The 16,702-nt window shown below is 35.1% G+C and overlaps 1 protein-coding gene across 2 annotated transcripts in view; it reads right to left on the bottom strand.

Moving 5' to 3' along the window:
- Ift81 (intraflagellar transport 81) overlaps positions 1–16,702 on the bottom strand; it is a 66,835-nt gene that overhangs the window by 25,294 nt on the left and 24,839 nt on the right. For both annotated transcript variants that reach the window (XM_048785582.1, XM_015502492.2), the window contains exon 12: positions 2,217–2,366. In XM_048785582.1, coding sequence (XP_048641539.1) covers positions 2,217–2,366 — 150 coding nt within the window. The remainder of the gene's footprint in view (positions 1–2,216; positions 2,367–16,702) is intronic.

Raw genomic sequence — 16,702 nt, 5'->3', positions numbered from 1 at the left:
GCAGTGTCTGTATCACCTTATAATGTCTGGCCAATATAACTCTTTCCTTTGCTGGCTGGTTTGCTGGTATGAAGAGCCCAAGTAATCAGATGGTAGTCAGAGCATTAAGTTTTGAAAGCCTTCTAATGGAAGCATACCTACTCTGGGAACAAGAACATCTATACCCACAGAGCTTCAAGTTGTCTGGAAGGGAAGCATAATTCCCTAAGTAAACCAGTAATAACAACATTAATCCAGTCATGAAAGCAAAGTCCTCATAAACGACCTAATCACCTTGCAAAGGTATGTTTCTCAACACTGTTACAACAATGAAAGTTTCAATCTGTCCACTAATCTTCCTACTAGAAATTTTCACCAATAAGAATCTTGTAGAAGGTATACTTGTGTGGAATGAATTTAAAGTGAGAAATAAGCAGATTGCAAAAGTGGAAGGGGTGGACTATAGTGGATATTGTTTTCCACTCATATCTCATCTGCAAACTGTTGTAAGTGTTGGCTGCTAATGGTTCACAGCTGCTCCTTCTCCAGAGTATACACTCAGTCAACTGGGAATCTCCTCACTTAAGAGTGCCCTACCAAAACCAACGACTGACTGACATGGGGCTATGAAAGGCCAGCCTCCTTGCCTCAGGTACAATCAACTCCGTGGTGCAATTTGCTTGATTTCCTCTTGGGATCAGAATGAATCTGACGCCAACTGAGACTGGTCCTTGCTTGGCATGTGTGTGTGTGTGTGTGTGTGTGTGTGTGTGTGGTGTGTGGGTGTAGATAAACAGCATGCCTTTATTTTATTTATTTATTTTTATGTGGTGCTGAAAATTGAACCCAGTGCCTCATGCATGCTAGGCCAGCGCTCTGCCTCTGAGCTACAGCCCCATCCCTGTTAGGCGTTTTGTGCTGATCCACTCCCTTACTTCAGGAGGCACTCCCTGAAGAATCACTTGAGAAATTCCCTTCTCAGGCTCTACTTCAAGGAAACCCAATGTAAGAAAAAAATATAAAACAAAGACTGATAGAACTTAAAGTAGAAATAGATAAGCAATAATTATAGCTAAAGATCTTAACAAATTTCTCTCAATACTGATGGAAGAAGCTGACAAAAAAATCAAAAGGGGTATGGAAGATTTGAATATCATGGTTAACACACTTGTTGGAATTTGCATATACAGAATACGATTCCCAACAACTGTAAAACATACATTCTTTTCAACTGCACATAAAAGTAGTTACCAGTGCACACAATATACTGGGCTATAACGCAAGACTAAACAAATTTCCAAGGACTGAAATCATAAAGTATGTCCTCTGGTTACAGTAGAAATGAGCTAGACATCCATAACAGAAAGGTAACTTGAAAATCTCCAAATGTTTGCCTTTAAAAAATAATTACTAGGTAAAACAACAAAGCAAACAAACAAACCATAATGGAAATAAGAAAATAATTTGAAGTGATAACAATGCAGTTGCTACTACCAATTTTAGTGCTGTTAGAATCCATGTTTGATTAACAGTAATTTTCACTTTTAAGTTTTCTAGAAGGAAACAGTTATTAAACAGCATGAAACAGAAAAGTTCAGATTGTCATCTAACTTTCAACTGGTTGAAAGTTCATTTATCTCTACTAGCTATTGTTAGCTGGTAAGTAGAATCCTGATGAAACTAATTTCCTGTGGTGGGAAAAAAAAAGTCAAACCAAGAAAACTTAGAGGCACTCGCATCCACAATGATAACAGCTTTGCCGATTACTACTCCAGGGGTTCAATTTTTTTCTGATAACTACATCACAAACACATAAGGAATAAGCCTGCAGGCAAAATTCCGTAGAGCACCCTTTCTGAATATTTCTTTCCAAAGCTCCTTGGAAGCGCATACTTAGAAATTTCTACCTAAGAAGCCATGATAAATAAATATCTTACAGCCATTCTCTTGGTATGATAATTTTACTCATATTAACTAGCTAACCAAAAGAAAAACCTATTTGGACTTCAACTCCTATTAATAACTCTAAAGTGAGTACACATATTTTAATGTAGCAGTGTTGTGCTTACTGCTACATTAAATGAATCAGCTTATATGACATCTCTGTAGTTAACCAGAGAAATCTAATAATTTTGTTTTCTTCCCAGTAAAAACAATGACTTTAATAAATACAAAGCTGTAAACCATAAACCAGATGACATTTTTATTTACAGCAGCCCAAGATAATACCATATTACCAGTTGATGTTGAATATTTTCGTGACGTTGCTTAAGAAGTTCTTCTGTCCTCTGCAAGAGGCCAAATTCAGCTTTAAATTCGGCTATTATTTGATGTTTCTTTTTGAAAACTGTACTCTTGCTTCGAAGTTTACTGACATATCGTTTGAACTATAAAAAAACATAATATGTAATTCAATGAGTAGACCCGTAGCTAAGTATTATACATAATCTTAATGTATTATAAATCTGTTCTTCTTTACTCACCAACACATGGGTCACAAACATATAATAATAACTTAGTTTTATTAGGAAACTTGGAATGATTAACTGCTCAATTAAAACACTATAGGGGGTTGGGCTTGTGGCTCAGTGGTAGAGTGCTTGCCTCTCACGTTTGAGGTGCTGGGTTCAATTCTCAGCACTACATATAAATAATTTTTTTTTTTAAAAAAGGTCCATAGACAACTAAAACATATGTATACATGTTAAAAAGAAAACACTATAGGAAGAACCTGGCCTACCATATTTAAATCACTTCAAAACCAAAGTAAGCGACTATAATACTGTACATGAGATAATTCTTTGGGAATTTTCTTATTCTTTCTTTTTTTGAAAGACAGCACTTTTTCCTCTTTTATTTATTTGGTTGTTTTGTAGTGCTGGGTATTAAACCCAGGGCCTTGTGCGTGCAAGGCAAGCACTCTACCAACTGAGCTATATCCCCCCTCTTCTTATCCTTTTTAATGCCCAATGCTTTTTAAAGCTACTTGGTTGTGGGGGGGTTAATAAATAATATTATAAATAATAAAGTGATGAACATATTATTGAAATTTTGGGGAAAAAAGGAAAAAAAATCACTCAAAGTTGAATTCAAGCTCTGTTACCATGTTGACATTTTTCCTTTTAAGGATAATTATTAGATGAGTAATTCTAAGTTACAAGGTAGTAAAATAGATTAGAGCATTTCTAAAATTTTTTTCTTTTTTAACATTTTCTTTTCTTTTATTATTATTATTATTATTATATTTTTGTACGTGTAGATGAACAGTATGTCTTTATTTTATGTGGTGCTAAGGATGGAACCCAGTGCCTCACATGTGCCAGGCAAGCACTCTGCCACTCAGCTACAGCCCCAGCCCTAAAATTTATTTTTCTTAAAGACTAGAATGTTTCCTGAGTATTCAAAGAAACGCCTTAGAAATAGTAAGATTATGGATGGGGTTGTAGTTCAATTGTAGAGCACTTGCCTCACACATGTGAGGCCTTGGGTTTAATCCTTAGCACCACATAAAATAAATAAATAAATAAAGATATTGTGTCCATAAAAAATATTAAGATTAAAAATTCTTCACATAAAAATAATCCCCCAGTATCTAGTTCAGATAATTTTTTTTTATACTTGACTTTAACTTTGAAAGAATTGTGTTTTAGAGGAAGTTAAAACACTGAGTAAGTCAGTTTTAATACTAAGGAAACCAGCCCACACACAGTAAATTTTCAATGGCTGAATTACAGAAACTGCTCTAAAATTTTAAGTTTACCCGTGTACTAAGAGTCTAATAACTTGCAAATTTTCCTTTTAAAGAATGTGTAATCCCGATATAACCACAGCCTCAGAATCCCTAGAGTAACTATATGTTCTATTAAAAGTGTCCTGGGCAAAGTGCCCAAAATGAAATCAACCCTGTGCATCTGCTAGTCTCTGGAACATCTAGGCCAATCTCCCCTTCTCTGTCTTGCTGTGGTCCAAAACTATTTTTAAAAGCTAAAAGCTAGAAATGTTTTTGGTGAAAGAACAAACCCACAAATTACTCAATGTGTTGTATATGACTGGTTATTATTTGATATTCATTATACATACTAACTAAGGAAAGGGTAATCAGGTTCAGATTAATCATAGTTCCACACAATTAAGCAATAGGTGGCCATCAAAATAGCTAAGGGCTCTACTGTCCCAGAACTAATTAGAAGAAAGGAAACACATTGGCAGTGCTTTTCTTCCACTGGAGAAAATGTTTTGCTTGTCTTCGGCCCACATTTTATTGGGGTTTTTGTCTTTTTCTTACCCATCTGAAAGAGTGATTCTCAAACTTTCTAATCTCATGAACCTTTTATATATTCTTAAAATTATTTAGGATCTCAAAGAAATTTTGTTTATGTAAATTTTTATCACTATCACATTAACAATGAAAATTGAGAAAATTTTAAAATATAAGAAAACACAGGTACACATTCCATTGGCTGCCAGAGTGATAGCATAATCACACTTGAGCCTCTGGTAATGTCTACTACACACTACTGCACACTCATACAAGAATAGAATAAAAACTGCCTTTCCTTCCCCTACTGGTTCATAGGAGTAACAGTAGTGGGTTGGAAAGGTGGCAATGAGGAGGACCAGGAGCTATACACAGGCATGGGCCAGCAGGCCCAGAGATCAAGAATGTAAGGATATGAGAGGCTTTGGGAATTATGGAGGGAATGGACCACTGAGTGGTAACCAAGGGCACAGTAGAGCAAGGGGTGGGTTATGGAAGTACAAATCAGTATGCTGAACAGATATCAATGTGGAATGATGGGGATGGGGGCCGAGAAACATGGAGACACAGGCTAGCAGACACGATAGCTGAGGACAGAGGGTAGTGGGGAGCCACAGGAAACATTGGCACTGAGGAAGATGAGGGTTAGTGGGATGGGAATAGAAACATGGTGTGAGGCCAGAATAATTGGTAGGTTGGCTAAACTGAGCAAAAAAGTTCGGTGCAAATAAGTAAATACAGTGGGGACAAAGGAAGCCACATTTATCAATGATAGAAATGATATTTTAAAACTAGCAAAGGGGGAAGCTAGAAAGAATGCTGAGGTATAGGGTTACTGGTTAGAATCCACAGTTTGTTTATACACACACACACACACACATACATATACAGATAGTTATAGAAATATCCATATGTGAATATAAATATATATAATATATACATATGTCCATTTGTTTTTGTACTGAAAGAACTAGCCAAAGTAGTGAGAGAAGAAAAATAAATAAAAAGTATAAGGTTTGGACAGAAATAAATAAATTCTCATTAACACATATGCTATTGTTCTCTTAGGGGAGAAATTAAAAATGATTTAAATGACTATAGTTAATAAGACAATTTAGTAAGTTTGCTGGATATGAAGTCAATGGCAAAAGTTCACTTCATTTCTATATGTAAACCAATAGTTTGTGATTGCTGAAAATAATTCTAGTTTACTTCAGAATCAAAGTTGCTAGGCAAGGTAGCCAAACCTGTAACCCCAGCAACTAGAGAGGCCGAGCAGGAAGACTGCAAGTTTGAGACCAGCCTCAGTAATTTAGCAAGACCCCATCTCAAAAGGGCTGAGGACATAGCTCAGTGGGAGAGCATCCCTGGGTTCAATCTCTATTACCAAGAGATTGTTGGTAAAAATAAAACAAAACAGGTTAAATGCCTGGTCAGCTATCATAAATTACATATTCCTTTATGTCTCTTTGATTTGCTTTTCAAAAGTTGAACATTTGAGAGTGTGAAAATAAGATGTTCTGCCTATACATTTCTATGCCTAATCTGTAGGTTGGTTGGTTGCTTGCTTTTTTGAGTACCAGAGCTTGAAACCAGGGGTGCTTTACCACTGAGCTATATTCCTAGTCCTAGCCCACCACCCACACCCCCACTCATCTTTTTTGGAGTCCTACTAAGGTGCCAAGGCTGGCCTCAAACTTATGATCCTTCTGTGACAGCCTCTCAAGTCGCTGGGACTATAGGCATGTACCACTGCATCCAGTCCAAACCCGAAAATGAATTTATCAAATGTTGTATTTGTTCCAGCAGCTTACTATAGAATGTTATTTGGTAATTCGGTATCATACTTATTACAATTTTTACTTTAGGAGTATAATAGGTAAAATTCATCTAAATTTTATTTGAGTAGGCCCCATGTTTAATCTTCACCATTCTTTAAACTGCTGTGAATATTTTGTTACAATTTGAAAACAGTAAGACAAAACCTTTAAAGAGCATAGGATTTTACTTAATTTTTATAATCATGAACTCTTAAGCTGTCAGCTACAACCAAGAACCAATGAATTGTGCATTCTACTTCTTCTAATTTATCTCTTCTCATAAATTATGAGAAGAAAAAATAATTAATTGGGAAAATATTGTATTTGGATGGTTTCTATAAACAAATGATTATAATTCTTATACATTATTTTTTACCTTTTCTGTTTCTTTAAGCAGTCTAATATGCCACAAAATCATTGTATAGTATTTGTTCTTTAGAAGAAATATTTTAAAAGTGTTATTATTAGCTGGACATGGTGCACACACTAGCAATTCCAGTGACTGGGGAGGCTGAGGCTGGAGGATCATGAGTTCAAAACAAGCCTCAGCAACTTAGCAAGGCCCTAAGCAACTTAGTGAGACCCTGTCTCTAAATTTAAAAAAACGTAGGGGGGAACTGGGGATGTGGCTCAGTGGTCAATTCCCCTGGGTTCAATCCCCATACCAAAAAAAAAAAAGTGTTCTCTTCAGAGTGGTTGTAAATATATTTCAAAATATAATTGATTTTTAAAATCCAGAATACTGACCTAAGAAGTAAGTCTATGAACTCTACTATTGATGGAAAGGGAGATATTAGTGGAAGCTGTTTGACTTTTATATTTTTGTGCTGTCAAATATAAGTAAAAACATCAATTATGTAATTCTGCTGTTTAAACAGAAACTATTTACCTCCATGGCCCTAAATGAAAAGTCTGAATTTTTTTTTTCTTTTTTTGTGTTTTGATGCTGGGGATGGAACCCAGGGCTTGTGCATGCAAGGCAAGCACTCTACCACCTGAGCTATATCCCCAGCTGAAAAGTCTGAAATTTTAAGGTGATTATTTTATTGCAAATTAATCCATCTTAATTTTTAAAAAATTGGTTGACTATTCTTGTTGTTAAATAATGTCTGAAAAATAAATACTAAGGGACTGGGGACATAGTTCAGTGATAAAGAATTTGCCCAGCATCCATGAGATCCTGGATCAATTCCCAGTACTAAATAAATAAAAATTTAAAACATTTGGAAAAGAAAAATAAAAACTAGGGCTGGGAATGTAGCTCAGTGGTAGAACACTTGTCTAGTACATCTCTGGGTTGGATTCCTAGGTTGGCTCCCTAGCACCAGGTGGGTAGTGGGGAAACAAATAGAAGTTCTTTATTTAGTTGTAAAAAAATTTTAAAATATTTTATTTTATTTATTTATTTTTTTAAATATTTATTTATTTTTTTTTTAGTTCTCGGCGGACACAACATCTTTGTTTGTATGTGGTGCTGAGGATCGAACCCGGGCCGCACGCATGACAGGCGAGCGCGCTACCACTTGAGCCACAGCCCCAGCCCTTAAAATATTTTAAAAAGACATTTAAAAAAAATTTAAAAGAAATATTTAAAAATAATTTTTAAGGGAATTTAAAAATAATTTTAAAAATAATTTAAAAATTTTTAATGAACTTTAATTTAAAAGAAAAGAATTTTTAAATAAATATTTACAGGAATAACTTTTAAATAACTTAAAAGGAATTATTTTAAAAAAATAATTTTTTTTCAGAATAAAAACACCATCTTCATTTATTCACCAAATATTCAAAATTAAATATTGTTAGCTGATTTCAACAATTTGCAATAATCATCATAATAGTGACAATAATAGCTAATATATTTGAGCATTGACTCTGTCATACACTGTATTAATTCAGTAACTGCATAAAAACATTACCACAGAAAGCAACTTATAAGAGCAAACTAAAAGAAAATAATTTTTAAAGGCACAGGAAATAAGCAATAAATCCTTGGAGGGGCTGAGGTTGTAGTTCAGTGGTACACTTATCTAGCATGTGTGAGGCACTGGGTTTGATCCTCAGTGCCACATAAAAATAAATAAAATAAAGGTATAAAAAATAAATCCTTGGAACACTAAGATAAAAGCTTCTTCCTATTGTCAATCAAACAAATTTGTCATTAAAGTGAACTACAAAGTTTGCCACTAGGCAGAAAAGCCTATTACAATGGCTATTACTAATTATTTGTACCAATATACATATATAATCTAAATTTGTCATTTATGAAAGAACAGCCATCCTTCTAGATGCTTAGATCAATAAGATTAATGTTTTCTGGTTTATGCCAGTAGGTGCTGAGAGAGTACTCAACTGTGAAGCTCTTTTATCTCTCTCTGCGTTTGGTTTTGGAAATGAATTAATTAATGTGTTACAGCATTAGTTTCTGGTTTCAGGACCGATTTCACAGAATCAGCTCCTTTGTGATCAAAATGGAATATGACAGATGTTCTTTCTCCTTTTATCCACTTAAATGTGTTTCAGAACTTTCAATGGTAATGATTAAAATCTGGGTTATCTTTTTAAATAGATGGGGCAGCTTACTTCCCTAATGCTTTTCAAGCTTATTGAGAACTCAAAAGGAATTACTGACATCATTACGGATATTTATGTGAAAACCAAGAATCTCTGTTCTTGCTGCAAAATTTCCACTTTAATATCTCCCTAAAGATTATATTCAAAGTAATTAGCTGGGAAGATTTTACAAGACAACCACATAGGCAATTTATATTGTTCAAGAACAAATAAATACATATTAAAAAGATATATGCATATAAATATATGTATGTATATTTATGTATGTAAATATAAATAATTGTATATATGTATACATATATTTGGTTCTGGGGATTGAACACCAGGAAATACCACTGAGGTAGATCCTCAAACCTTTTTTAAATTTTATTTATTTTTTAAAATACTTTTTTTAGTTGTTGATGGACCTTTTTTTTTTAAAGATTTATTTCATGCAATGCTGAGAATCGAACCCAGCGCCTCGTACATGCTACGTAAGCGCTCTACCACTAAGCCACAATCCCAGCCCCCACCAAAGCTTTTTTTAAAAATTTAGTTCTAATCAGTTATACATGACAATAGAAAGCTATTCGATTCATTATACACAAATTGAGCAGAATTTTTCACTTCTCTCGTTGTATATGAAGTAGAGTCACACCATTCGTGCAATCATAAATGTACCTAGGGTAATGATGTCCGTCTTATTTCCCACCAAAGTTTTTTTGAGACAGGTTCTCATTAAATTGCTTAGGGCCTTGCTAAATTGCTGAGGCTGGCCTTGAACTTGTGATCTTCTGCCTCAGACCCCAAAGCTGCTGAGATCACAGACATGTACCACTACACCTGGCACTCTCTTTCTCTCTCTATATATATTTTTAATATTTTTAAGGCTATGTGAAACTAGAGAGAAATAATTAATTTTATCAATGTTTCTGACTTTCTAGTTAGAACAACTGGACTAGAATAAGTACTTTTGACCTCAACTCCTATTAGTCCAACATCCATGCTATTTTCTTTCTTTAATTAAGTCACATCTCTTTCAGTTATTTTATCAAATTATTATAAGTATAGAAAACTACGGAATAGGCTTGAGGGAAATAAGAGAGTTACAGATATCACCAACTATCTAAGAGTAGCATGAATATGCCCAAAGGCCATACTTTTTGTCCAACTGTCATGTCTCTCTTATATTCTGAATTAGTACTTTGCAGAAACTGAAAAGGCTAACTTTTCATGTCATACTCAAAAAAAAAAAAAAAAATCATTTGGATTGCTATCTGTTTTAAGGCAAGAGAAAAATGTTTCAAAGCAACTCTGCTTTTTGTTAAAATGAATCTTTTCAAAACACCCATCATGACTAATGCTATATAAACACATACAAATACTATTCTACCCTTTTCCAACCTGTTAGTATTATGTTTTTAACTTTAAAATTAAAAAATCTCAGCAAGCCAAGCATGAACAATGCAATTACATACATATGGAAGTAGCTAGTTAATTGCTCCTTCTTTTGAGAGACTCTATAATAAGCAATATGATATACGCTGGTAGAAATCTGTCTTAGATGAAACTGGTAGCCCACGAATATCCATCTGTGAAACACAATCACACATTCAAGATTTCTATACTTCTATTATAAATCAAATCACCACCACACAGCTGTTACTATCTCTAATGGGTATCTCAACTGCTGCTCCAAGCAGTTAGCACTCCAGAAGACCAAACAAACAAACAAAAAACACTATGAAGAGTTTTAAAATATTGGGTTAAAATCATGGCATTACTTAAACTGCATGCATAATTTACTTCTCTTGTTATAGCAAATTGAGTCAAATTTATTTGATTCTGTTTTGTTCCACCTCTTGGGAAATGTTAGGGGCTTCGGGTCCTGCTATGAACTCTAAAAGAGTACAATGTGATTTGAAAGGTTCTAAAAATATCACAGGTTTTCCTGGGCTCACTTCGAAGGGTGGATGATTCAATTACAAGTGTCAAAATTTGATTCCTTATTTTTTGAGACCTGACAGCTGCAGCAAATCTTGCCAGGATTCCCTTATCTTCATTGTGTTTCTCTTTGAAGTATTTAAAGAAGATTTCATAATCTTTCCAATTTAGCTCTAGGATTTCTGTTGGTAGCTATAGAATGAATTGGTTGGTCCTTTCTGAAACTGCTTATAAATATTATTTGACCAAGCACATTTTTCAAGTAGCTATAACTGCACAACAGCTGAGCTTCTTGTAAAGGTTAGGAGAAAAAATACAAGGGATCTATTAGACCCATATACCATAAACCAGGAGTGACCTCTCAATGTATGAAGTGCCAATGGAACCTTAACAGGAGGTTCATTTGTTGCTTTAAAAAAATGTACCCAAAAGGCTTACATTCATTTGAATGAAAGCTCTGGGAAGGGTATTAATATTGCATCATTGGGGCTGATTTTATATTTTCAAATTATTAAACCAGAGAGACAGAGATATCCCAGGCTAGGACATTATCCGTTGCCATATGGCACTGACAAACAGGCACAGATTGTCTTTCACAAGAAAGTCTTTAAGCTTTTATTGCTGCCTATGAAATGGCAAAAATTATAGCAAAAAAAAAAAAAAAAAAAACTGGCTGAAGCCAGGCATGGTAGCACATGCCTGTAATCCCAGCTGCTCGGGCGGCTGAGGCAGGAGGATCTCGAGTTCAAAGCCAGCCTAGCAAAAGCAAGGCACTAAGCAACTCAGTGAAACCCTGTCTCTAAATAAAATACAAAATAGAGTAGGGATGTGACTCAGTGGTCGAGTGTCCCTGAGTTTAATCCCCAGTACAATCAATAAATCAATAAATAAATTAATTAAAATCCTGGCTGAAGGGTACCAGATTAAATGGCAAATTTAAATTTGTGGTCAAGAGTTTAAAAATAACTATCTATACAATGAAATAAACATTATGGGTAGAAATAAACATTATGGGTAGAATGAAGAGTTACCTTAAATTAATTTTTCTTATCAACTGAAGCCTATAGGAACAGCCAAGAGATTAGTAATATTATCACTAAAGAAAAACTATACCTCTAGGTTAGTTTACATAAGTGCCCAGTTTCTAAGTAAACACCAGTAAACAAAATATAAGCCTGTCATCGTGGAAATGAACTAATTTCTTAGGGGCAGCTGAAACTGAACAAGCTAATCTTTAGAGTGCTATGCATTATTGACATGCAAGAGAACATGCTATAAGAATACATTCGAGGAGGAGGATCAGGGTGGCAGGGTATGGGATGCAAAACTTTCAGGATGTGCTTCCTGGAAGAGATGTTACTTAAGGTACAATCTTTCTGCTATCTTTTTGTTTTTAAATATATTTATTTTATTTATTTATTTTTATGTGGTGCTCAGGATCAAACCCAGGGCCTCGCACATGCTAGGCGAGCACTCTACCGCTGAGCCACAACCCCAGCCCCTCTTTCTGCTATCATTAAAAAGCACACTGATGGGGCTGGGGTTGTGGCTCAGTGGTAGAGCACTGACCTAGCACATGCGAGGCCCTGGTTCAATCCTCAGCACCACATAAATAAAGGTATCGTGTCCAACAACAATTAAAACATAATTATTAAAAAAAGCATACTGATGGCAGTAAATCTTTTACTTATGACCCAAGCCATAATCATGACTATTAACTATATAGTATGCTAAAATACTGTTTGTCTATCTCCTCTCACACTGAAGATATCCTATGTAAAATATTTTTAAAACACTTCATCTATGGAAAACTAAGATTATTTAATATTAAAACCCTGTTCTAATAACTTGAAATTATTTTAAGTGGATTAATAATAATTTGCATTTATAAACTCCTAAGAGACAATCACGTCTAAAATAACTACACATGAGTAGACTAGATTCTAATTAGAATCTAATATCAAATTCACTTACAAACTTAAGTTTGGTGTCTCTTACAGGTGATTAAAAAAACACATAGAGATTGATATTCACCCTCATCGTTACACAAAATTACATATAAGAGGAAGTGAGGGGAAAGGGAAAAAAAAAGGGAGAGAAATGAATTACAGTAGATGGGGGTAGAGAGAGAAGATGGNGAAATGAATTACAGTAGATGGGGTAGAGAGAGAAGATGGGAGGGGAGGGGAGGGGAGGGGGGATAGTAGAGGATAGGAAAGGCAGAGGAATACAACAGACACTAGTATGGCAGTATGTAAAAACGTGGATGTGTAACCGATGTGATTCTGCAATCTGTATATGGGGAAAAAATGGGAGTTCATAACCCACTTGAATCAAATGTATGAAATATGATATGTCAAGAGCTATGTAATGTTTTGAACAACTAATAATAATAATAAAAAAAGAGATTGATATTCACACATTCTTAGGCCATGATTCACAATAAATATCCAGAAATGATGGCTTCTTAGTACTAGAAGGGACTCTAGATTGATCATTTAGATCAAATTTTTTTAACAGTGGAATTTTGTTTCCAAGCAAATTCTTACCTGAAACCCTAATATATTATTCAGATAAAAGCAGAACTGATATGGGTGAAGTCAGAAAAGGGGTATAGAACACTTCCCAATTGCCATTGAGGCACTTCTTTAGATCCCAGGTACCTCTCTGTCCAATGTAAAAACCTCTAATAAGAATTTTGAGCTATGGGGTTGGGGTTGTGGCTCAGCGGTAGAGCGCTCACCTGGCATGCGCGAGGACCTGGGTTCGATCCTCAACACCACATAAAAATAAATAAACAAAATAAAGGTATTGTGTACAACTAAAAAATAAATATTAAAAAAAAGGAATTTTGAGCTAGATGGAAGACTGTTCAAGAAACACCCAAGAAATCTCTGGCCACTCAAAATTAAAATAATAGGAAAGGGCTGGGGTTGTGGCTCAGAAGTAGAGTACCTGCCTATCATGTATGAAGCACTGGATTTGATTCTCAGCATCACATATAAATAAATAAATATAGATCCACAACAACTAAAAAAAGTTTTTTTTAAAAGTAATAAGGGGCTGGGGCTCTAGCTCAGCAGCAGAGTGTTTGCCTAGCATGTGTGAGGCTCTGGGTTCAATCCTCAGCATACATAAAAATAAAAAATAAAAAAAACAAATATGGCATTCTGTCCATCTACAACTACAAAAATGTTTTTAAAAATTTAAAAGAAATAGAAAAAAATACACACACTCCCAAATTACCAAATATTTGTAGAAAACAAAACACCCAACACCGTGAAGGAATTTTAAATTCTAAGAGAAGTTATAACTATTTATGTTATTAGAACAAAGATAATTACTTTAGAATACATCAGAATACATTTTATTGTTATTTTAGAAAGAAATAGTAGTGGGCTGGGGATGGTAGAGCACTTCACTTGCATGCTCAAAGCCCTTGGTTTAATATCTCCAGCACTTAAAGAAGGAATGAAGGGGAGGAAAGGGGAGGGGCAGGGATCTTTACATAGGTGTTCTGAGCCCAGAGCTGATACTACATCTACAGAACAGCTTCTTCATGTACTACTGACACAGAAGTCTCTTAAGACATGTTATTAAAAGCGAGTTGTACAATACACACAGAATAGTGCTATTTGTATTTTTAAAATCTACAAAACACTACTATCTACATATCTGTATCTATCTCCAGAGAAAAGAGGGAAAGGATATATAGAAGTGGTGTATATCAGTGGTTTCTGTCCAGAAAGAATATTAAAGGACTGGTGTTGTTTGTTTTTCATATCATGATAATCTATTTAGGTACTGCTTGTGTAATCAGATTTTTTTTAAGATTAAAAAGGCCAAAACATTGACCCACTGTTCTTCCTCTCAATGCACACATTACTTCTAATGTATCACTTGCTGAGCTTGTTAGAACATTTTAAACAGTGGAACGATCTGTTTCCCCAAAGCAGCCTGATCCACTACTGAAGAAAGCTTAAGTGGCAGAAAATTATACTTACAGTCAATCAACTATTTCTTCTAATACCCATCTACTAATCCTAATTCTGCCTTCTCACAAACAAGAATATCCACTAATCCATCTGTGTCAGGAGTCCCAAGACCACTCCCAGGTTCAATGATTTGCTAGGAAAATTCTCAGGACTCAAAATATAGTCACCCTCTTTGCTATAATTTATTACACTGAAAGGTACAATGCAAAATCAGCAAAGAAAAAAAGCCTAGGGGGTGAAGCTCAGAGGAAACCAGCTGCAAGCTTCCAGAGTCCTCTCCCAGCAAAATTACATTGGAATGCTTAATTCCTCCAGCAATGAGTTATAGCAGCATGTGTGAGATGATGCCAACCAGAGAAGATCATTTAGAGACTTAGGGTCCAGGATTTTTACCTCCAGGGCTGATCCTGTAGGTACCCTCTGCCTAGCCTGTACCAAAATTCCAGACTCATCAAAGAAAAACAGGTATTCAACATAAACCACATTCTTCATTCACTATTAGGCACAGAGAGCCATTCTTATCAGGGAAAGGTGGGAATTATTCCAAAGTCCAAGTTTCCAGATATCTGCCAAGGGCCAACCTTGCAAGCAGGATTTTCTAGGGATAGCCTGCTATATTAACTCTTTTCTGCCCACCATCTTTTCCTTCTTTCCATGAAAGTTTTCAGACTTTTACCCATTTTAGTCACCCTCATCTGGTACTCTGGCATGACTATGTATCTCTTAAGTCATGAACCAAAGATGTAAAATATTATTCCAGGCATAATTTGACCACAAATAGTATTCAATATTTTCTAAATGTAGTACATATATATACACATATATATATCGTTATTGCTTTTGGTACTGAGGATTAAACCCAGAGGGACTTTACCACTTAGCCACATCCCTAGCCCTCCTCCCACTTTTATTTTGAGACAGGATCCCACTAAGTTTCTGGGGCTGGCCTTGAACTTGTGATTCCCCCTGCCTCAATCTCCCAAGTCCCTGGGATTATAGGCATGCACCACTGCACCTGGCTATTTTATTTATTTTTATAAAGCTGCATTCCTAATGGGTTTTGTGTTGACCCAAGCAGACAAACTTTCAATTCTATCACATTATATTTATAATCCCATTAATGGTCTTTTGTTTGCTTAAGTATAACGCATTCCTACCTACCAAGATGATTTTAAATTGTAATTTCATCTGGCTCAGGTTGACTATTCTTTCTAGATTTCTATCATGTGAAAATTAATAAAGGCTCCAGAGCCAGATTGCCTCAATTCAAATTCTGGTCCTATGTAATAGCAATAACATTTTGAGCAAATTAGCTTAAACTCTGTGTGCCTCAATTCCCTTATTTGTAAAAAACTGGAATAATAATTGTATCTTTCAGCATTATACAATGAAACAAATGAGATAGTACATGCCAGAACTCTTCTTTGGTGTCTGGCACATTGTAATTATATAATAAACTTTATTATTATTAATTATATAAACTATTGACAGTGGGCTAGTGTTGTGGCTCAGCAGTAGAGTGCTCGCCTAGTACATGCGAGGCTCTGGGTTTGATCCTCAGTACCACATTAAAATAAAGGTATTGTGTTGAACTACAACTAAAAAATAAATATTAAAAAAATCCTACTAAACTATTAACAGTAACAAATAAGTTAGGATCAAGGGCAAAGTGCCAGTGTACTTCTCTCAGAGACAACAGTAGTCAAATATTTTTGAGACTGCTGACTCAATCAGATCTTTAATCAGTTTATATTTAAAGTCCATTATAAAAACTTTCAAGAAGCTGGGCGTGATGGCACATGTCTGTAAACCCAGTGGCTTAAGAGACTAAGACAGGAGGATCAGGAGTTCAAAGTCAGCCTCAGCAGAAAGCGAGGCACTAAGCAACTCAGTGAGACCCTCTCTCTAAATAAAACACAAAATAGGGCTGGGGATGTGGCTCGGTGGTCAAATACCTCAAGTTCAAACCCAGGTACAAAAAAAAAAAAAACTTTTATCTCTACCACTAAGAATTTAATTTCAACTGTTCAAGAAATTCCTTTATCAGAATGTTAGCAGAATAGGAGATAAATACATTCCTGGGCATATTCTTGAGTACTGCCTCAAGCATATCAATACAATGAAAATAAAATGTTCGAATGATCACCAAAGTA

This window comes from Marmota marmota, unplaced genomic scaffold, assembly GCF_001458135.2.
Source record: "Marmota marmota marmota unplaced genomic scaffold, marMar, whole genome shotgun sequence".
Classification (NCBI taxonomy): domain Eukaryota; kingdom Metazoa; phylum Chordata; class Mammalia; order Rodentia; family Sciuridae; genus Marmota; species Marmota marmota.
This window is presented reverse-complemented; position numbering and strand designations above follow the sequence as displayed.